The sequence below is a fragment of the Polypterus senegalus genome, chromosome 8 (assembly GCF_016835505.1).
Source record: "Polypterus senegalus isolate Bchr_013 chromosome 8, ASM1683550v1, whole genome shotgun sequence".
Taxonomy (NCBI): Eukaryota; Metazoa; Chordata; class Cladistia; order Polypteriformes; family Polypteridae; genus Polypterus; species Polypterus senegalus.
The window spans coordinates 177,814,887-177,838,410 of NC_053161.1; the positions used below are offsets into that span (position 1 = coordinate 177,814,887).

A 23,524-nucleotide genomic window follows, 5' to 3' on the forward strand; every position below is an offset into this window, starting at 1 on the left:
CGGGCCATCGACACTAATTGTTCTGGGCTGTCACCGAGGTCCCTCATGTTCAAATCTGTCGGGAAATGAGTACCGAGTGTCTTTATCCAAAACTTCCTCTTTCCCTGCTCAGCCATTTAGGGTTGTGCTTTACTATGGTGACTGTGAGAGCCTCTAAACCATGAGCCAGAAAATGCTGCACTAAGTGTGTGTGCTGTTCTTTCTGATACCTGATGTTGTGTAGGTGTTGATGGAGTCTAGTCCTAATAGAGCACCCCGTCTCCCCTATGTAAATGATTCGGCATTTTTTGCACTGAATGGCATAGTCTTTTGGTATTTAAGCTAAATCCCTGTTGGGTCGGGCGAGATATCTTCATATTGCACAGTCTGGATCGTCTTGGTTTTAATCCAGCATTTCTGTGGATGGGTCGGGACTCTGTTTAGGTTTCTGATTTTACTGGAGACAAATTTGTTTTTAAGATTGGAGTTTTTACTAAACACAGAGATTACTCCTTATCTAGTCAGAAAATTGGTGTCCGCCTGTTGAGATGGTTTATAATTGCTCAATTCACCTTCTGGCTAAACTGGGAATAGGTGTTTAACATATCCTGCGTGTCATTATCCGGTCTATTTTGTAGGAAGGTCCTAAAGCAACGTCTTAAAAATGATCTAGCATAACCGCTTTTCCTTAAAAGCTTTGAATAAGATTTTTACTGGCTGTATTAAAATCCTAGTACAAGTCCTGTGGAAGTGAAGCAGCCGTGACTTGACCAGTCCCCAGAAAGTATATGGGGGTTGGTAGCTGCTCTTGTGTAACAGTGTGTGGGTATCCGTCTCTTTGAAATACACCTGATGTCCAAGTTATTATTTTCTGGAAAATCTGGACCTTTGTAGGTCGTGGTTGTTCAGGAAATTAACACTCTGGGCATCCTTCACATACTTGATTTTGATGGACGGATGGTGGGTATTTAAGGTCCCTATAAACATCTCAAAAGATTCTAGGTCGTGTTCCCATGTCCCCCAGGTGTCGCCTAAGTATCTGATGCAAATCCTGGGTCAGATCGGAAATTTTGGAAAAACAGTCTCTTCCCACTCTGCCATGTAAATGTTAGCGTAGGATGGAGTGAAGTGATTACCCATCGCGGTGCCTTTAATTTGTAGATAATGTTCAGAATTGAACTCAAAATCATTTCTAGTTAAACTCAGGTCTAATAAGCCTGATAGGTCCCTCTAATACGTGTAAAAGTTTAATATGTCACTGTGCTCTGTGCAAATATCTGTTATAAGTCTGCCTTTTTCTACTCACATGTACACTTGACAGACAGCTGGATTTAGCACAGGGGTTCACCATATAAGAACTGCTAGGCAAGCATTATAATATAAGACAGGGACAACTGTGAAATGAGTGGACCATTGTATACTATTTTTGTGTGTCAAAGTCTGTATTGCCTTGTTTGGAATGGCATGATTCACCAATATGGAGGCCTGCACATGATGAACGAGTATAAAGCCTTAGAACATTGACCGGCACACTTTTGAAGCCGACGGACAGATGGGAGATCATGTCATCTGATCCTGAAAATCCTTCCACCGCATGGCGAAAATGGCAGACTCTACACATCGGGCTACCACTCCGGGACTGGGTTCTTGCAATTTGCTTCGTTCATCCGTTATGCAGTGTAAGCCGTCATTAAACAAAGCTAAGTTATTTCTCCTATGTGATTTCTTACCAGCGTATCACTAAAGGAGGGGTATTGCCTTTTTATATTATATCTATATAGTTCTGGGTTATGTAACACGCCACAATTACAAAAGAACTCATTCCCAGGGAGCTAATGCTCTCTACTGGATACAGTCCCTGTCCGGTTTGTTGGGGTCCGGGTATTGTTTTCAAACCATTTCTGGACTGCCTGTAGTCTCCCGTGCGTCTCAAGATTAGCGTACAGACTATCGATGTCTATTGTGAACAAAAATGATGTTTCTGGGATTTTAAGCGATTTGACATTTATGATGAAATCATAAGTATCTTTTACGTAGCTCGGGTGACGGGTCGAGAGTGGGTTGAGAAAGCAGTCTGTGTGTTGGGCCACATTATATGATTCACTGACGCAGTCCAAAACTATCGGTCTCCCCGGTGGGATTTTGTGCAGGACTGTCCATGTGCTCAGGTCCTTGTGAATTTTAGGTAGTAGGTAAAATTTTCTCTGGAGGGTACATTGGACATTCCACCTATTTTTTGCTAATAAGTCCATTTTCAATCATTGCCTGTATCACTTGTGCAGTTATGTGGGTTGTTTCTGGGAAGATCAGATTGCCTAATGTTTGATTGTGCTGCATACTGCTTAGTTATCCCAGCGCCTCAAAGATATAATTCTGTCAACTTTGAATCACGATTGTGCTACCTTTATCTGCTGGTTTTTTATCTCCGTTTTATTCTGTAATTCCCTCAGCGTATCCCTCTCTGCTTTGGACAAACTGTACGGAGAGTTATGATTTTCACAAACTACTTCCTGAACCTGCCTCATGTCTCATTCGATTATCTCTACTACTTCCGTTGGGACTTGTTTGATGTTCAGTTGCCAATCTGATTTCAAGCGGAAAGTAATCCTCTCTACATCTGTCTTCTTCTCAAAAAGAAGTGGCTAATTTTAATCTATGTGGTAATCAAAGATTTCAGTTTTTACATTCTCCCTCCGGATTTTAACCGGTGGGGTGGGTACGAAGGTTAACCCTTTCTGTAACACTGCTATTTGATTTACCGTTAGACTGACATCGCTCATCAGATTTAAAATGTTATTCCTCATTACCTCGTCTGCAGATGAAGAGGTCACAGGGGCAACTAGTTTAATACTGTGTCCAATGATTTAGGATTTTTTTTTGGCTATCTCTGTCATCCAGTGGATTTTGTCTCTATTTGTTTTGAAATCTGACACCTGGTTCGGAAGAGGGATGTAGGGGAAGTTTTGTATGTTGTATGAATTTATTCGTGTCTACCAAGTTTGTCTGTTCTATTGAGTCTAAGCCTTTTGAGTAATTAACTATCGGGATGTAAATCTCACTATTCAGAAAGGCTCCCTTTTGCCGCCCTACACATCTTTTGCATTTGTTTAGCGGTTGTTTCCCTCACTTTATTCTGTCTGTTGTTAATACCGAAGGAGAGCACCACCATTTTGACTTTTGTATCCGGTGTCAGTTTTTCCAATATCGATGTTGCATTGAGGAATTTGGCACCCGGGTAACTGTCAATCTGCACCTACCCAAATCGGTGCTCGGGAATTTGAGACAAGTTGGAGTCTCCAATGAAAAGGCGTTTCTCCTTTGGTACTAAAAGCCAACCTACTTTCTTTCTGAATGTGTTAACTCTTTTAGGGCGGAGGTCGACTTTAGTCGACACAATGGGTTGAGAATGGATATCCGAGGCAGAGGGTGAAAAAAAGCTGTTAATGTTGCTAAAACTCACCATTATGTTATAGGTAGACCCCTCTTTGCTTGGAGGGCTGTTAGACTCGTTGACTTGATGTTGAAACCCTGAGTGCGCGTCGGTGGTGTTGAGTAAGCAACATCTCGAATGGCATTGACATCGGGTGAGAGAGCGAAGTAAATGCACAAAGTAAAATACTCTGTGCATATTATTTACTTATTCTTTGCATATTATTGGGGAATCGGACTCTGACACATCGAACTCCGATTTTGTAACAAATGATCTGGAGATCAAAAATGAAAGTCAGGGGCCTGCATCAGCTGACTGGTCGCCAGCTGATCATAGTGATGGACACTCTGATGTGCCAATGAAAACATTTTGCCCTGGAAGGACAACACAGACATCGATCTGGACTGGACTTCACCAAACGACGCGGCCTGCCGGTGGGCACCACGGAGTTGCTGTCCCTCTACTACTTCAGGCTGTTTAAAGTGCCTTTCAGCTTTTGAGTGGTGGGGCAAACACGTACATATGCCTACTATGGGGGCTCCTGGAACATAAAATAGAGTGACATTTGCCGTTAATAAGTATTTTATGTTGATTTAATTGTGAAAACATTGCTTTGTGTGCTTTTTAGAAAAATGAGTTTTTTGGAAAAATATTCAGCCCTGGGACAAAAGGAAGTAAAAATAATTAGCCCTAAAAGAGTTAATGTGCCTCCTGGGTCTACTTAGGCTAGGGTTAGGGGAGCCAAACACCTCCAGCTCCATCTGTTCAGCTAGGGTTATTGTCTGTGCCTTGTGCCCCAAAACACTGTACTGATCATTATTGTCGTCAACTTCAAGCACTAGAGGAAACAACCGTAAAAGTAAAAACATTCAATTCATTGTATGGGCCACTAAAAGTGTGTGGCCTGTTAACGTCATTGCTGTTCGTAATAAACTAAAGTTAAAATGTCATTCGATGCTAGAACCTTATTGTCTGTCGATCAGGGTGGGGTGGGGTGGGGTGGGGGGAAACAAGCTTGAACATACAACGGATGAAAAACTACAACAGAAAAACGTGAGTGAATGATGTAAACAAGTGAAAATCGTAAACATCCAATGAGGATTATCATATATATTTACATGTCACATTATTCCAACACTGATTACCTGTTTCAATTCAAAATTTCCTGTAAAATATATATATATATATATATTTTTTTTTTACAATGACCATCAACAAAAGTCACTTTGAAAAGCTAGACTCAATCTAATGTAGGAATGTTTTACTCATGTTTTACTCGCTCAAGAGTAAGCAGCTCTACTGACCTATTCTTACTTTTTATTGTACCAATGTCTTTATCCGACTCAACTTGACTGAAGAAGGAGCCAGAGCTGCCTGAAAAGCTTGAATATTGTTATCGATTCAGTTAGCCAACCAAAGGTGTCCATTTGCTCAACTTCACAATGCATCCACAATGGCTAACACGGCACATCACCCTACTACTACAAACATTTACGATTGGTTCCATTTCAGTTGGTTTCTCAGATTGGAGCACAGGCAGATCAAGTGACTTTCACATAGTCACATGGTGTTGGAGCAGGATATGAATCTACAACCTCAGCGTTTGAAGTCTAGGTCCTTAACCACTATACTGCACTACCAGCCAATAATATTAGCCTTTGGTAAAAATATACCCTACAAATATTGTATACTGAAAAGTGCTTAGTTACACAGCTCTTCTAACACATCCAATTAACTGATAGGCTTATAACTGAGGCCTATTGTCTTAGGAAATTTTCCTTGGGTAACACAGCTAGTAATACATATATAGAATGTACTTAACAGCTATGATAAACATATGTTTCAACTATCCGTTGCAACTCTTCACATTATTATGTTCATGTGTGCTCTCTCGATCATCTATGAAAAGAGTGTACTATATTCATATTTTGCTACTGGTCTCGTAGCTTATCGGGCAGGAGATTCTGGTGTCCAATCCGGTTCACTCGTGCATCCAGTGTGCATTTCTCATCGGATGTCACAGCTCCAATATTTTTTGTAAAATCAAGTCCATCATTGCCCCAGCTTAAGTCGGACAGTCCTACTCTGACCTAGCAAAGTTAAGAAGATGGCTGATGCAAGTGCGCAGACATGAGGACAACGATTCCCCTTGAAGAAGGTAAGTCTGGTGGTACATTTACTTTCAGAGTCTACCCACTTAATATTCTATAAGACCTTTTTAGATTATCCTTAAAATATGGTTCTGTACCGTTTCTTCATGCTTCTCCTTGTACCTTCTTAACTTTTGTTCCTCTGCCAGATTTTGGAGTTTACTGTTTGCCACCGTGAAGTTTAGCTCTTCACTTGTTAATAGGCCATCCTGCAATTTCAACTGTTGTATTTTGGCTAGGACATTGTGCATTCTTGTGCCATCACTCTACACTGGATCTTCATTTTTCTCTTCTACCCCCTCTTTCTGCTTTCTCCCTTGTGAAGCATACATAGAAATCGTTTGCCACACTCAGAACAGCAATAGGGATTTTCTGTTGTGCAAATGCTTTTGTGGGTCTAAAGATAGCTCCATTTTCAAAAATGTCCAGCCACAATCAGAACAGCAATACGGCTTTTCTGCCAGGTGAATTTCTGTGTGCCGAATATTTTCTGAAAACTGTTTGCCACATTAAGAAGAGCCATGCTATTTCTCTCTTCTATGAATTGATTTGTGTCCCCAAGGACTGTTCCTTTTTGTGAATTGTTTGTCACGATCTGAACAGCAATTTGGCTTTTCTGCCATGTGAATTTTTATGTGCCACTTAAGACTGTTGGTTCATGAGAATCCTATACCACATTCCAAACATCAACATGGCTTCTGTCAGGATTAATTTCTCAAACATTTCATGATTTGCTCACTAGAAAGACAGGAGTGAACCTCATTCTTTAATCAGAATGGTTCTTTTGTACTGCTCTATTTCTTAATTTCCGTTTTAAGTGAGGACTCTGTGTAACACCTGCATTGTTCCTAATAATGCCTACTTTTGCAGTTCATGGAGTTATTATAATTGGTAGGACGTCCAGGTGGCCCTACAATTTTGTTTTTGATAGGACCTGTTGATTCTAGAACAACTCGCCTAATGTTGTGTTCAATTCCACATCTGGCTCATCTCAGACTGCATTTCTTGATACTTTTTTGCCTTTCTATGTTGAGAATTTCTCTCCAGTGTGAATTCGTATATGCCTCCGCAGATGACTCATTTGAGAAAATCCTTTCCCACATTCAGAACAATAATATGGTTTCTCCCCAGTGTGAATTCTTGCATGACGCTGCAGATGGCCCATACGGGAAAATACTTTTCCACATTCAGGACAGCAATACGGCTTCTCTCCTGTATGATTTTTTTTGTGTCTCAAGAGAGCACTTCTTTGGGAAAACTGTTTCCCACATTCAGAACAGCAATACGTCTTCTCTCCTGTGTGAATTTGTGCATGTGTCTGCAGATTGGACATTCGTGAAAATTGTTTGCCACATTCAGAGCAGCAATACGGTTTTTCTCCACTGTGAACTTTTATGTGGCTCTGGAGATTCCTCCTGTCACAAAATTGTCGGCCACATTCTGAGCAGCAATATGGCTTCTCTCCAGTGTGAGTTCTTATGTGGCATTTAAGACTGTTAGAGCGTAAGAATCCTTTCCCACATTCCAAGCACCAGTACGGCTTTTCTGCAGTGTGGATTTTACTGTGTTTTTGAAGAGTAGTGTTGTCACAAAATTGCCTGCCACATTCCAAACAGGAGTATGGCTTCTCTTCCGTATGAATTTTTTTGTGGCTCAAAAGATTGCCTCTTCGTGAAAACTGTCCCCCACATTCAGAACAGCAATACGGCTTCTCTCCAGTGTGAACTCTTACATGGTTCTTGAGATTCCACTTCTCATAGAATTGTTTGCCACATTCGGAACAACAATATGGCTTATCCACTGTGTGAATTTTCTTCTTGTGTCTCCAAAGATTAGTCCTGTGAGAGAACTGCTCGCCACAATCAGAACAGCAATATGGCTTCTCTCCAGTGTGAATGATTTTGTGTCTCCAAAGATAACACTTGTAAAAGAAACGTTTGCCACATTCAGAACAGCTGTGAGGTTTGTCTCCTGTGTCAAGTTTAAAAGGAAAAAAGAAAACGTTATTTCCAATCCTCTCCCCTACTAATTATAAAAACTCACAACAAAATAAATTTTGGATAAAACGAAGAACTTTTTTTTTTTAATCTCTCTAAAACTGTATATCTCTCTCTATCTATATATATCTAACATAATATATACTCACACATACAGCGGGAAAAATAAGTATTGAATGCGTCAATGTTTGTCTCAGTAAATCTATTTCTAATGTGGCTATTGACATGAAATTTACACCAGACGTCAGTAACAACCCAAGTAATCCACACATACAAAGAAATTAAAAACAAATAACTCTATAAATGAAGTTGTGTAATAAAGTGGAATGACCCAGGGAAAAAATATTGAGCACATGAAGAAAAACACATAACCAAGGAAACTCTCAGTTGGTTTCAGAGAATAAAGAAAATAAAGAAGCTGCTAGAATGGCCGAATCCAATTGATAATCGATGGAAAGAACTGAAGATCAGAGTTCATAGAAGAGGCCCTTCAAGATTTGAAGACAGTTGATGTGGAATTAAGAATGGGCCAAAATCCCACCTGAGCAATGCATGCGACTCGTTTCTCCATACAGGAGGCATCTTGAAGCGGTCATTACCAACAAAGGCTTTTCTACTAAGGATTCAATACATTTCAGTAAGCGTGTTCAATACTTATTCCCTGTATCATTCCACTTTATTACACATAACTTCATTTATAGATTTATTTGTTTTGATTTCTTTGTATGTGTGGATTACTTGGGTTGTTACTGACATCTGGTGTAAATATCATGTCGATGGCCCCATTAGAAATTGATTTACTGAGACAAACGATGCGTTCAATACTTATTTTCCCCACTGTATATACACACACACATATTTTGTTAATCTCCAAGTGGAAATTCTCTTTTTGTATGACCTTTGAGGGCCAGAGCACAGAGTCAGTCAGTGTATAGAAACTTTGGAGTAAATACTTTCAGGTTAAGGGCCTTTAAGAAGTATAAGCAGTCATAAGATTTAAGTAGCACAAGGAAAGACATTGAACATAATAATTAACTACTCATCACCTAAGGACAATCACAGTAGCTAAGACGTTCAAACAGTAAACTAAACAGAACACGTGTGGTAGACCCACACTAATAAGAAGATCCATCACATTTTGATTACACATTTCAAAATTGATCATTTAGCCGCCTTAGTGTTAGAACTGAGCATCACTTGGGCTGCAAAAACGAGTGTCACTCGGGTTATGGTATAAGACGCATCTCGCATTAGACCCAAAGTTTACCCGGGTTGAAAAAGTGCCAACAGCGTTAGTGCCGAGCGTTACTCGGGCAACAGTAGAGGCACATCTTGCGTAAGCGTCAGACCAGAGCGTTGCCAAGGTAACGGTGCAGACACGTCTTCTCCTAGCCTCATAATGGCGTCTCGTAAGAAACGCCTCTCATCAGCAGTGATGACGAAGTGAAATGGAAACGGTCAGTGAAACCGAAAGGGATTCTGGGAACCTGAAAATGACACTCAAGTGTTTTGTTCATATTATTATTTGTGTCATTATTATTCTTTGTATACGTCTAACTTTGCATTTTTAGTGTTTTGTATGTTTTACATTAGAAAGCTGAGATTTCAAAAAATGGAATTTCCCATGCCAAAACTGCAATTTTTTTTTTCTTGTAATGCTGAGGAGGTTAATCATCAAAGCAAAACAAGAGAAATGAAGTGATGGATTAATGCACAGAGCTGCAGTACTCTGGGAGAAAATCAGAATATGAGAAAACAGAGAATCGGTGAAGTTATTTGTGTCTGCTTTGAAGGGAAGTGGCAAGAGACATGAGAACCGGTCAGCTTTGTGACACACCAGCCCCACTTATAAGTGTAATGTTAATGGATGTGTACAGTTATGATGTATTTATGGTAGTGGCGTGATATCATAATGGTAGTGACAAGATAAGTGACATGTCCTACATTGAATCTAATGTGTGTGTTCATTCAGCAGGAAGTCCTCCAAACCTCTACTCAATGAAGAGTACAATACAAAAACAAATGAAATGGAACTTGAAAGGGAAAATGAACTAAAGTTACCGTATATCTTCTAGTAGTGGCCGGCTTCTTATTGACACCCGTTTCCAATAAACGCCGGGTTTGAAGAGATGTCGCAACAAATAGACGCCGGTCTCTAATAGTAGCCGGTCTCCTTTAAGCACCGGTCTGTAGTAAACGCCGATCTCCAATGACCCACCGCCTTTTCGTACGCTAATCCTCTTTTCGTACCACCTGGGCTACCGCCCTCCTGCAGTGAATCATACGGCAAGTACCTTTTCGTGTCAAAAATGTTTTGTCGTCGGATGCTATCGAGGAAGCGAGAAAGTCAAAAAGAAATTTCTTTGTGTACATTTTGCCCTTTCGTCTCCACGTCAATCATAACCCCACAGAGAGGGCAGAGGTGGCGGGAAGAACATGAAAATGTCATCTTCGACACGTTAATCCTGATAAAATGGATTACTGCGCGACAACAAGCAAAGGGAGTACCTGTATTGCCATCACAAGAAGAGGAAGATGAAGAACTCTCAAATAACGAAGCAATCATTACCTATTCAGACGACGAGTAGATGGTAAGTACTGTACTTTATTATATCTTATCCAGTCTCATGTCCTAATGTATACGTATATGCGTGAGTTTGAAGCTTATTGCATTTCCTTATGTTCCGCAGGGGACTTGTTGGGCTGATGAGCGCGATGCGAAATTGACTGGTGCAGGCCAGTGCTGGTGGCATCATTGGCAAGAAAGTTGACATCTACCGCATCTGTTTTTCATGCTTACGGTAGTACCGTACTGTATACTGCTTTAATAAGACCGTACTGCTGTACTGATAATTTCATTAAATCCTGAAATGTTCATCCGGTGTTGTTGCCTACCGTATTTAACTGCCAAATGAACCCCGTTTACCCATCACCATTCCGTCTGCGAGGCGAACAATAGCCGGTCTCCAACAACCGCCAGTCTCTTTTAAACGCCAGGCCGTCCAAATAATTTTTTGAATAAACGCCAGGGCTACTATTGGAAGATATACGGTACTTAACTGTACCATCAACACAAGCGTCTGTACTCCACTCTTTTGGTACATTTTCATTAATCAAAGACAAGTGGCTGCCACCATTTTCAGTTCACATCAGGTGATTCTCCTTCCAACGTTAAGAGTGTTCCTTTACAATTACAGATGCGATAAAACTTTTTTGCTAAACCAATTGTTCGACTCTGCATAAAGTCTTCTTCACTGTGGCCTCACCTTAGTCAAACCATTAGACTGTTCATATCGATTAGGCCGTCACCATCTGGACTCAGTAAGATTTAATGACCAATGAGAGCAGACCAGAGGCGGGGTCTGCACTTCAAGAAAGGCAGGAAAGATACGAGTAATGGCCATGTCAACTTTTCTCAAGAAAGACCTATTTAAAAGGACTAAGGGGCTCCAACCCCGCTCACTTTGCTCGCCAGCCCCTGTGGTGTAGCGGGTCCACAGCTCATGTCAAAAAGGCCACTTTTTAAAATAAATAATGGCCGCCCTTGTGGCTTAGAGAGGGGAGTGGTATGTGTGGCTGGAGTGGTTCCAGCGTAATTCATGATGTGGACGGTCCTCACTTAAGCGCACAGGTGAGGAGTCATCCGCATCTGCAATTGGTACCAGGAGCTGCTAATTGCCACATCTGATCCACGTCCCCGTAATAAATAGAAGAGCAAGGCGGCTAGGGGGGAGGGGAAAAAAATGAAAAGAAATGAATGGAGGTTAAGGGAGGAGAAGGCTGGAGACGTGGGGTGCCGGTGTGAGCGAGCGAGCAACAGCAGGCTTGCTTGAGCAGAGGCAGACAGCTGGAAGGAGAGCTCTGAAGGAATGTTTGGACGACACTCAGGGTGGAATGGATGGGGGAGCAGGAGTGACCAGAATCATGGACGGCTCACTGCGTAAGACCAAGAAGACAGCGGCAGTTGTGGAGGCTTTGGGTGTGTAGAGCCCCAGTGTGAGTGCCCTGGCCGCTGGGGGAAGGAACCCAAGTCTTGGTCCGGCTGGAGCCCGATGTAGCCAGGGATCGTAGGGCTACCGGACCAGTAATGGACGGAGCTGCATTTTGCTGATTAGGCAACTACCCTGTTTGAACCCGGCCCGGACACAGACAGGCGGACATATTGGTAAAACACCACCACATGTTTATTTACAGTTATATTTACAAATACTGGTCACAAAGACCCCAGTCCATTGGTCACTCAGACCCCAGTCACGTGCACAATTACCCCAATCACACACAGTCCTGGCCACAATGCCTTTTCTTTGGCCGCCTCCACAGCTCTCCTGAGCTTTGTCCTTCCGCCTCCCGACTCCAGCCTCGAATGAAGGGAGACGGCCCCTTTTATACAGACCCCGGATGAGCCCCAGGTGTTCCCAGCATTTCTCTTCTGGCCACGCCCCAGCGTGGCGGAAGTGCCGGCTGTCCTCCCGGCAGCTATCCGGGCGCCGTCCTAATTCTTCCCCCCAGCACTTTCTGGTGTGGCGGAAGTGCTGGGGTAACAGGTCCCCAAGGCATTGGGGCGCCTCCTGGCAGTGACCACGGGCCCCTACAGGGCTGGGCTTCCATGCCCTGTACCCGTGGCCCCCAAAGCAACCAGGAAGGCGACCCCCACGTGATCCAGGGTGGGCACAGACCCACATCCGGTCCCTCATGGCGTCCCGGCCGGGTCAAGGCCCCTGGCATCCCTGACACCTGTTACAGGGCTCGGAAGGGAGAAGCAGGGGAGTTGCCGGGTTAAAGAAGGATGCACCGGATTTTTAAAGAGACTGCCTCCCGCCACTACTTTAACCTCGTTTTTTTAAAGGAATTTTTTTTTTCTATTGGATTTTAAACTCCATCTATCACTCGTTTTTATGGATTATTTATTTAATGCTTTATTTGATGCACTGCACTTTGTTTTTGTTGATTTTTAATAAAAGCCCTTTGCACTTTTTGCACCAGCCCCTTGCTTCGTAGTTGTGCCTCACTGTCCAGCTCATCGGTGACATTACCGACGGTGTCAGTTCAAGAGCTCCCAAAAGGCAGATGGAAGCACGGAGCAGAACCCGTATCGACACAGCCCCCGGGCGGCCACTATGCACTAGCCACTTCACGTATGGGGAAGCGGATGTACAATTTAAACAGATTGTTATTTTCATTGGAATTGTCACATATGCATAATAGAACTAACTTTTTTTACATTACAGCGAGTAATTAACCATAGTAAAAAATAGTAAAATGTAATAATTTGAAAGTAAATTATGTTTCATGTTGCGTTAGAGGTATTCGTTGAGTTATACGTTTTCATCCCCTTTGGTTTTGAAATTAAGACGCAAATAGTCTTTAAACTTACACTTTTACTATAAAACTGATTTACTGATTCCATGTTTGGACTTGCATTGTGACAACACAACGTGAGTGAATATCATTTGTTTTTCTCTATTAAATAAATGGACTTTTTCGAATGTTTGTCTCTGTGATTTGTTAGTTGCCTTTACAAAAGCTATTCTAACAGGAAACTGTAAACATTTTAACACGAATGGCATTTTTAAGATCTCCTTTGGTCTCTCGTGATCCCCTGAAAATGTACTACATTACCTTTCTTGTCGCCTCTTAAAATTTCACGTTAGAATTGTTCTTTTTGAATTTTGAATACAACTAATCTTGTCCCACTGCGTAGCCCATCACTCAGACATAAATTACACCATAACATTACGATACATACTTCTTTCAACAGTAATTCGGCCGGTGGAAGACTGGACGGTGTTAACGGTTGTAGATATTCTTTGTGATATTGTAAGTTGATGTTTTCATGTTCCGCACCATCACCACCAACTGTTTCAGCATAGTTTATAGATACGCATTTAACCAATCTGCCATGTAAACAATCGACATTTTTTGCGTTAATTCGTTTGACTTCATCGTTTCTCTGTGATAGGACTGCCCATGTACTCATTTCTTCTGTTGATAACCCTTTGTCATGAAATTCTTCAATAAGATTTGGACATAATACGTCTTCTTTAATTGGGAACTTAAAATGAGGAAATTGTAAAAATTTATAAGAGCTAGAGAGCGCAGGAACTGTGTCTGACAAAAGCATCGACACGAATGAAAGGTGAGAGGGCCGTGAGTGTGGTTCAATACGGTTGAGAGGAGGGTGGGACTTGAAAAAATCTCATGGCCAATGTCTCGTCTCACGGGACTTGGAAAAAGTCTCAGGATTTCCTTTTACAATAGGGAGACAATGAAATATTGGAGGACGACTACAACAATGAAATGGTGAGGTGTTCATCAATTCACCAGATGACAAACAGTTGACGAATGGGAGGAAATTCGGTACTGGAGTGGGCTTCCTGCAGGGATTACAGCGCATAAGAGAAAAAGGACCCTAAGGAGAAGAGTAAAGCAACTTCAGAAATCTCTTACAACTTGACAAAGTTCCTGTTCATCCGTCCACTGGAATGAAACCACAAAAATGGTGTTCATGGAAAAACGACACCGAGGTAAACTCTGCTCTGTAAAATAAATGTTGCTGCAAAAGACCACCTGGCTGCTCCACGGTAGACAAGTGAATGGCTGAATGAGACAAAATTTCAATTGGCACAAAACACAGCAACTCTGCATTTGTAGGTCCAAAGAAATACTAAAAACTCAGGGTGGAGGGTCCACCAAGGTTTGTGGCTGCTTTGAATCTTCAGGGCCTTTACAGACTGCCATTAGTCAAGAGAAGACAGAATACAAAATGTTGTCAAGAGAATGTCAGGGCAGTGGAACCTTAGTAGAAGTTGCGTGGCGAAACAAGACCACAAGTCAAAACAGTAGAAAGGCTTAAACCGAAGGAAACAGAGTGCAGAGCTCAACAAAAATGCAAATGTGGCAGGCTAACCTGATGGCAGCTGATCATGCAAGGAATCCTAGGAATATCTCTGCATTGAAAGAAGTGTGGAAAGAAGGGACTCAAGGCAGATACAGCAAACATTTAGTGAGGGTCAATGGAGCCAAATGCAGGTCAACTGATTAGTAAAGACAGGGGAGTGACAGACTGGACGACTGAGTGAGTGATTAAGTAACGTGTGCAGGAATGACAAGAAGAACTTCAGTTTGTTTGTGTTTGTTGACACCCTGCAGTTGAAGATCTGCAGAAATCTCTAGAACTTAAAAAAAGTCTGTTTGTCTTATTCTTCCATGTGAAGTCTGAAAACCTGAGGACTGATTGAGATCATTATGTTAGGTAGAATGCCCAGTGGGGGAAGAGGGTATGGGCTGGCTGGGTGGTCTCGTGGCATCAGAACCTCTGCAGACTTTGTTTTTTTTTCCTCCAGCCTTCCTGGCCTAGTATTGCCTAATCTTACTTTAATATTTTTCTTTCTTCAACTTGTAAAACACTTTGAGTTCTATCATTTGGATGAAAACGTGCTCTAGAAATAAATGTTGGTGCTGTTTGACGTTGATGTGTCTACAAGGAAGGAAAACCACAAGAATGGAAGAACACCGCTGAGAAAAATCACTGTGGTCCAAAACACATCTCGACTTCCATCTTTTGCACAGCACTCTTTACCGAGGACAGAATCAGAGGGTGTAGATGCCACATGGGCTGGATGGACATCCCAGGCCAGGAGAGGGGATGGTTCCTTTCCCGGACGGGAGGACCAAAAAGGGATGGACGGACAGCTCACTAGAAAAGAAAGACATAACTAGAAACTTTATATTCCCCCAGCACACAAGATGGCAGCAGCCCCGGATGTCGGTGCCCCCTAGGAAACCAGCAAGGCATGCTGAGAGATGTAGTTCAGCAGTGCAGACCTGCTGGAGTCACTGGCGGCCATGAGACGGTGTTGCAAGGAGACAAGCTCCCTGTTATGATGGACTTCTGTGTGACCCGGAAGAGCTTCCATCAGGACATCACCCTGGCACCGGAAGTACGCCCTGGTCTGTCATAAAGGGGACCACACTCCCTTATCCACTCACGTCAGAGCTGGGAGGTAGAGGAGCAACGCTTGAGTGGAGGAAGGCAGTGCGGGAGGAAGAAACATTTCTGGAGAGAAAACTTGTATTTTGGGCTTATGATGACATACGTGAGAGGATCTGATTAATAAATTAACCTTTATTTGAACCCATGAGTGTGCTTGTGTGTTTGTGTTGGGGTTTGGGCTTGCTGATGCCTGGCTGTCCATCACAAGGGTTTGCACAAATTTCCAGCTACTGCATAATGCAAGAACAGAAACCTACTAAGCCTTACAACATTCACACGAGACAAACTCTCACATTACATTAAAGTGCACAATAAAACACAACAACGTGACTGCATTTCTAAGATTCTCATGAAAAGCCCAAGTCCTTCCTCCTCTCCCAGGCCCGTAACCCCCCAACCCTCAAACGTACACTTACTTTCATTTTATACTTACTTTCTCCAGACTGATCTGAAGGTGGCGGCTGATCTTCAACAGATGACGTTTCCTCAGTCATCTTTGTGTCTGACTGTGGCGATTCAGACTTCACGTTGACAGAAGGCGATGAACGAGAAGAGGCTAACCTGCTCATTTCTCCATAGCAAAGGTCGTTTTCTTGGACACTCGCCACTCTTTTACGTTTGTCTCTTTTAATGCTGACAGACTTCTCTTCAGCCTCTTCTTTAATGCCCACTGAGCCCACTTCACAGACATCAACCTTAACGCAGAGATCCTCCTGGTTCGGGTGGACGGGCTCCCACTCACAGTCCTCCTCCTTAACTTTTATGGCCCTTTGCTCCATGATCTTCATGTCAGCCTCGTAGATTTCTTTTTTCACTTCCATCTAGATGGCACACTAAGCAGCAGCTTTTTCTCTCTGTGGAAAGAACAGGTTTGAATTTCTTCAAAAGGGATCTCTGAAAGGAGGATCAGCGAGTGCTAAAGGAAAGAAATGAATAACATGAAAGAGGCCTGTGAAGGACTTGGGTGCTAGAAGGAAATGTGGGCAGAGCTAATCCCCTGAACCAATTGTAAGAGACTGTCAATCCCACTGCCATCTTCTATCAATGACCAGTCTACCCACACCACCCCTACTACATCAAAAACTCCCACCACGTCAACTGGAATAGACAGCGATGAATCCACCTCTGACCATCAGTATGGAGTGTCCATAACTGATGACCAAGACAAGACTCAAGTTAGGAAGCCACACACAGGAAAAGCCTTGGGACCAGATGGAGTCTGTCCTCGAGTTCTTAAAGCCTGTGGTGACCACATTTGTGGTGTCCTCTGTCTCCCAGTCACCCCAGGACGGTGTCTCTGACATGGATGTGAGTGACACTGGAGCGCCACAAGCAGCAGGCCCATCTCCTGTTCTCTTCACTCTGTGACACCAGAGACTATAAACGTAATGCCAGCTCAGATGATTCTGCACTTCTGGGGGGTATGGTCTGATTCTCTTGTGCACATTTATCGACATGATGCTCACACAACGCGAGGGAGTTGAGCGAGTGACGTCGTGCTGGTCTGCGTGTTAATCAGGCAGTTTGGTCGATTGTGGACATGCAAGTGAAATCGTTGAGCTGAGGTGCGAGGTGAAAGACTGGCTGTGCACAAATGTGGGTCCCCATGTAATTTTGCCGATTTGAATGCCTGTCACTGCTCAATGCTGATTATTTGTAACACCAAATTGGTTGGATGAGCTCACTAAGCCTTGAACTTCATAGACAGGTGTGTCCAATCACGAGAAAAGGTATTTAAGGTGGTCAGTTGCAAGCTGTGCTTCCTTCCCTTTGACTCTCCTCTGAAGAGTGACAGACAGCATGGGATCCTCTAAGCAACTCTCAAAAGATCAGAACACAGAGATTGTTCATTCTCATGGTTTAGGGGAAGAACACAAAAAGCTATCGCAGAGGTTTAAACTGAATGTGATCAGGAAATGGAAGGCCACAGGCACAGTTGCTGTTAAACGCAGCAGGTCTGGCAGGCCAAGAAAAATACAGGAGCGGTATATGAGCAGAATTTTGAGAATGGTGACAGACAACCCACAGATCACCTCCAAAGACCTGCAAGAACATCTCGCTGCAGATGGTGTATCTGTACATCGTTCTACAATTCAGTGCAATTTGCACAAAGAACATCTGTATGGCAGGGTGATGAGAAAGAAGCCCTTTCTGCACTCATGCCACAAACAGAGTCGCTTGTTGTATGTCAATGCTCATTTAGACAAGCCAGATTAATTTTGGAACAAAGTGCTTTGGACTGATGAGACAAAAATTGAGTTATTTGGTCAGAACAAAAAGTGCTTTGCATGGCAGAAGAACAACACCGCATTCCAAGAAAAACACCGGCTACCTACTGTCAAATTTGGTGGAGGTCCCATCATGCTGAGGGGCTGTGTGGCCAGTTCAGGGACTGGGGCCCTTGTTAAAGTCGAGGGTCAGATGAATTCAACCCAATATCAACAAATTCTTCAGCATAATGTTCAAGCATCAGTCACAAAGTGGACGTTACACAAGGGTTGGATATTCCAACAAGACAATGACCCGAAACACAGTTGGAAATCTACAAAGGCGTTCATGCAGAGGGAGAAGCACAATGTTCTGGAGTGGCCGTCACAGTCCACGGACTTGAATATCATCGAAAATCTATGGGATGATTTGAAGCAGGCTGTCCATGCTTGGCAGCCATCAAATTGAACTGGACTGGAGAGATTTTGTATGAAGAATGGTCAAAAATACCTCCATCCAGAATCCAGACACTCATCAAAGGTTATAGGAGGCGTCTAGAGGCTCAAAGGAGCAAAAGGAGGCTCAACTAAGTATTGATGTCACATCTCTGTTTAGGTGCCCACATTTATGCACCTGTCTAATTTTGTTATCAGGCATATTGCATATTTTCTGTTAATCCAATAAATTTAATGTCACTGCTGAAATACTACTGTGTCCAAAAAGCATGTCAGATATTAAAAGGAAGTTCAGCCAATGACAAAGATACATGACTGTATATAGCAGCTGGTAGAAAAAAAATTAAGACGTGTTGTTTCCCAAGGATCGTGGAAGCCCCCACCGAGTGTTTGTGCAGGCACCGGAAACACAATCTTCCAAATGCCCAGAGTGTGCTCTGCAACAGTGTGTGTGTGTTTTGGTGTGTAACGTCATTGCAGAAACCAGCCAGCAGCAAGCATGACATCCCTAGCCATCTGACACACTCCAGAGATTAGTCAAATATAAGCATCATGTGTGCTCCTAGTCAACATGGCTACAAGTTGAAGGTCTGTAAAATGTCCACTTAGACATTTAATGCTGAAAAGACTTTTTTTCCCCACAGGTATGGATGAGATTTACGAGGCTGGGAGTACGAATAGGGATGAGCGTTCTGTCTATCCACTGCACCTGCAATACCAAGTATTCCTGTAATGGTGTGAAAACGAATCTAAGTGTCATGCAAGGAATTGTATTCCTAATTCTTATTTATTTGGCTGGTGTCTTTATCCAAGGTGACTTACAATACATGACGCAGAATTGATTGTATTTGTTTTGTTTTTTGAATGGTAGCACAGGCAGGCAAAGTGACCTGCTCATGGTCACATGGTGTCAGTAGTGGGATCTCAGCCCACAATGTCAAGTTTTGCTGTGTTTATGGTGCAAAACATGCACAGATTTGGACCCATCAGTCTTGCTCTGGCCACGTGCATCACTTGTCTGAAGATCGGCAGCACAGAAACAGAGAGGCATCAGCGGGTACATAGTGGGTAAAATTCCAATGTGTTCCCCTTGCAAATTCCGCCTGCACCAGAACAAGGAGGATTATTATTATTTCACCCTTGGAAAAAACTGTATATCGATAGCTGTTGATAACTGAGATGGTCCAAAGGGGTTAAGCCTCAGCCAGCAAAAGTGCACTTGTGACTTGGCTTCTTGGATGGCACTGCCCCAAGCAGGATGTCTGGTTGAGTAGCTCAGTTCTCAGAACAACTGCCATTGTCCTTCCTGATACTAAGGGGCGATTCACCTTCACACTTTAAAGGACGTGACTGATGACATTGTGTGTTTGATTAGTTAAGTGATTATGAACTACAGAGAGCTCATGGATGGATGGATAGGATAGCAACTTTATTAATCCCAAGATAAATACTTTATTAATCCCAAGGGGAAATTCACATAACCTAAAGCTCACAGTATCATGTTATAATTGTATCGCAACACCAACCTGTTATTATTGCTGTTCTTGTTATTTCGTTGTCTAAATAAGAGCATCAGTGTTTTTTGTGATCTACCTAAGACGTCTGAAGACAGAATCGCAGGGCAGTCCAAAGTCCAAATAAAGAACAATGTTAAATATAACAAGTGAGTTGGAAATATTTAGCGTTACGAAACTTTCAGGAAACGCACCCCTGAAATGTAAAGCCCGACTGACTCCTTGTTGATCTTTTAACTGTCGTCTGATCGCCAGCTCCGCTCTGGTCTTTAACTCTTTTAGGGCGGATGTCGACTTTTGCCGACAGGAGGGGTTGAGGGCGCATGTTGACAAAAAGTGAACATCCAGGGGTAGAGGTTGACAATCAGCTGTTAATGGTGACAAAACTCACCGTTACGTCACAGGCATTCCCTCTCTGCCTGGAGGAATGAGACTCATTGACTCGCCATCTAATCCTTGCGTGTGTGAGAGTTACAAAATGTAAACAAAGGCAAGATGGCATCGACATTTCACGAGGGAGTGAAGCAAGTGCAGAAAACAAAATATTCAGCAGATGATGTTTTGCGCATTATCACCGAGTTGGACTCCGATTATTCAGAATCTAATTCTGTTGGCAGTGATCAGGGGATCGAGAAAGAGAGTGAGGAACTGGCATCAGCTGAACGGACACCAGCCAATGCCACCCCAGCTGAGCGCATTCGCACAGCCAACGCACCTATGGCAAGGTTCATGTGAAAGGAATACCCAGACATTGATCCGTGGGAGCCAAACTGGCTGCCGGACTTGACAAGACAGCATGGCTTGCTGTTGGACACAACAGATTACCAGCTGCTGGACTACTTCAGGCTGCTCTCTCCTGATGCCGCTTTTCAGCTACCGTCAGACGAGACAAACAGGTAGGCAGAGAAATTTTTTGAATCGCAAACTGCGCTTGCACCGCATTCTCGTTTTTCAAAGTGGAAACCCACAACAAAAGGCGAGATGAAGGGCTCTGTGGCAGCATTACAAATTGAGATGGGACTGGACTGGTGCTATAACTTCAGGGAGCATTGATCCAAATGTGCTTTGTCCCCTGGTGTCTTTGGACAGGTCATGCCATATGACAGGTACGTGCTGCTGCAAAGTTTTATTCACTTCTGTGATAACCAGAAGCAAATCCCAAGGGGTGAGCCAGGCTATAACCCCATGTATAAAGTTCAGCCCCTGCTTGACATTGTGGACCAACATAGAAACCGCTTTATCAGCCTGACCGTGATTTGTCTGTTCATGAATTCATGATAAAAGGGACACCTTTTTTCTGCAAATATATGCCAGACAAGCCCACAAAGTATGGCATAAAGGATTTTGTACTGGCAGAAGCAAACACTCGTTTCTACCTGAAAGTAATCACATATACAGGAAAGCATTTCTTTCAAAGAGAGAACTGTCCCTTGGCAAGTCAGGTTGTGCTGGAGCTGCTTCAGGGCTAGGAACATTTGGGTCATGTTGTGTACATCTGGACAATTTTAATACCTGCCCAGAATTGTTCATGGAGCTACAGAGCAGGGGAATTGGAGCTTGTGGCACAGTGACGGTGAACAGGAAACACAGACCTTCACAGGCTGAAGATGAAAAGAGGTGACAATAACAGTTTTCATGCGGGCGGAATACTTGGCGGCAGTGGCATGGCATGATGTCAAACGGGTGACTTGTCTCTACAGACACACTAACAATATATGTGAGAAACTGCAGCAACAGCCAATTGAAAAGGAAGCACCAGTGCAGCTCATATTGTAAGGAGTGCAATGTGGCAATGCATGCAATTGGCTGCTTTGAGCGATCTCAGACTGCGCAGGACTTTGCTGTATAACACGTATGTGAAATCATTGAGTATGCAAGCTCATTCAACATTCAAGACAGTAACATTTGTCAAAAGTAAATATTTTTGCTGATTTGATATGTTAAACAATTGTTTTGTGTTCTTTTTTTTAAGTTAGTTTTTGGGAAATATTGAGCCCTGGGAGAGAAGAAACAAAAAAAAACAGCCCTAAAAGAGTTAAACCGAACACCGCGGAGTGAATGCATAAAGACTGAAATCAAAGTGCTGGGTGCGTGCGGAAGAGGCGACTCCTGCGGGGTCGGCGATTCGAGAAGGGCACGGCTGATTAAGTAAACGGGAAGTCATGAAGAAGATGAGGCGGTGTGTACGGACGATGTGAATTGAACCGCAGACACCAAAGACGTTCGGGGGGCCACAGAAGGTTTCATTCGAGCGAAGTCCGGCGGTGGGCTAACGGACATGAACAGAATACTCGCCTCTCATTCAAGTCATGTGCAGTAACCATGAGTGAAGCGAATGAAAACTCACACATTCATAAAGTGTCACCCCCAGATCCCGTGTACTTACCCTCGCGTTCAGATTCTTAATTAAGTTATCCGCACGCCTTTACGCCTCACTTCTCCACTACTCTCGTGCCCCGCTAAGTGGCGGGCGTCAGTATCCGTCGCATTAGATGACGTCACACGACGGAGCCTGGCTGTGTCGCAGACCGGAGGCATTCTGGGCAAGTCTAAGGGCAGGATAACTGTCAATCAAATTCGACATACGCGAATCAGATGGTGGAAAGCGCATATCAATCATAAATTCACTGTCCAATTATCAACGGTCTGAAGTTGTCTATCATATAACGATCCACTAACAGCGGCCGAAATTGACCGTCGAGGTTCCTGTTAGCGGCAGTACGTCTGTGTGCCCGCCATATTGGAGCGGTCAGATCCGATTAAAAATTCGTAGACTTGTATGGAGATCAATTTCACAAGATTTATTTTATTATAATTGATAGACAAATCAGCATGTATTAGCCAACTTTCCAAATTACCTGTTGTATTATTTGTGAAACTTTGCTTTTAATAGATTCAATAAACAGTGACGGCATGAGCCTCTATAAATTATAAATATACTACATAATTAAACTCTAAGAACTGTGTGTGTGTCCTGTCCCATATAGCAATATGACTGAAGTGCATGGCTTTGGTGAGTGATTGAAAGAGGAAGCGCATGCATATATATATATATATATATATATATATATATATATATATATATATATATATATATATATAAATAAATAATATAGTATATATATACTAATAAAAGGCAAAGCCCTCACTCACTCATTCACTCACTGACTCATCACTAATTCTCCAACTTCCCGTGTAGGTAGAAGGCTGAAATTTGGCAGGCTCATTCCTTACAGCTTACTTACAAAAGTTAAGCAGGTTTCATTTCGAAATTCTACGCGTAACGGTCATAACGGTCAACAACGTCCACCATGTTGAACTTTCTTATTTATGGCCCCATTTTCACGAAATGTGGTAGGTGGCTTCCCTGCGCTAACCAAAACCAATGTACGTACTTATTTCGGTGGTATGGCGCCACTGTCAGCCGCCATATTGAACTTTTCAACAATCTTTGTTACTTATTGGCCCATCTTCAAGAAATTTGGTACGCGGGTTCCCAACGCTAACTGAATCCTACTTACATACATATATACGCCCATAGCCTGCACCTTGGTCACGTGTGCGGCGTTGGGTCCCCATCCCAACGCCTCCCACGCTGTTGGCTGCCTGCCTATATAAGGCCGTCCGTCGCTCCAGTCTCTACATTCCCTTCCTTGCTTCGCCACGAGATTCACGTCTCCCTGCTGAGAACTACAGCATTTTTATTTAATCCACGGCTTCTCCACTGTTTTATTGTTCGTTTATTATGATTATAGTTATTGTGTAGGTATTTTAGACTTACTTTACATTGTTCAGGTA

General features: G+C 42.9%; 1 protein-coding gene across 1 annotated transcript in view; it reads right to left on the bottom strand.

Annotated features, from left to right (window-relative positions):
* LOC120533471 (zinc finger protein 678-like) overlaps window positions 1-22,197 on the bottom strand; it is a 59,154-nt gene extending 36,957 nt beyond the window's left edge. The window contains exons 1-3 of the mRNA XM_039760386.1: window positions 22,113-22,197; window positions 15,983-16,403; window positions 6,624-7,530 (exon numbers count right to left, since the gene is read on the bottom strand). Of these exons, the coding sequence (XP_039616320.1) occupies window positions 6,624-7,530; window positions 15,983-16,370 (1,295 nt within the window). The 5' untranslated portion in view covers window positions 16,371-16,403; window positions 22,113-22,197. The remainder of the gene's footprint in view (window positions 1-6,623; window positions 7,531-15,982; window positions 16,404-22,112) is intronic.
* Window positions 22,198-23,524: the final 1,327 nt, after the last annotated feature.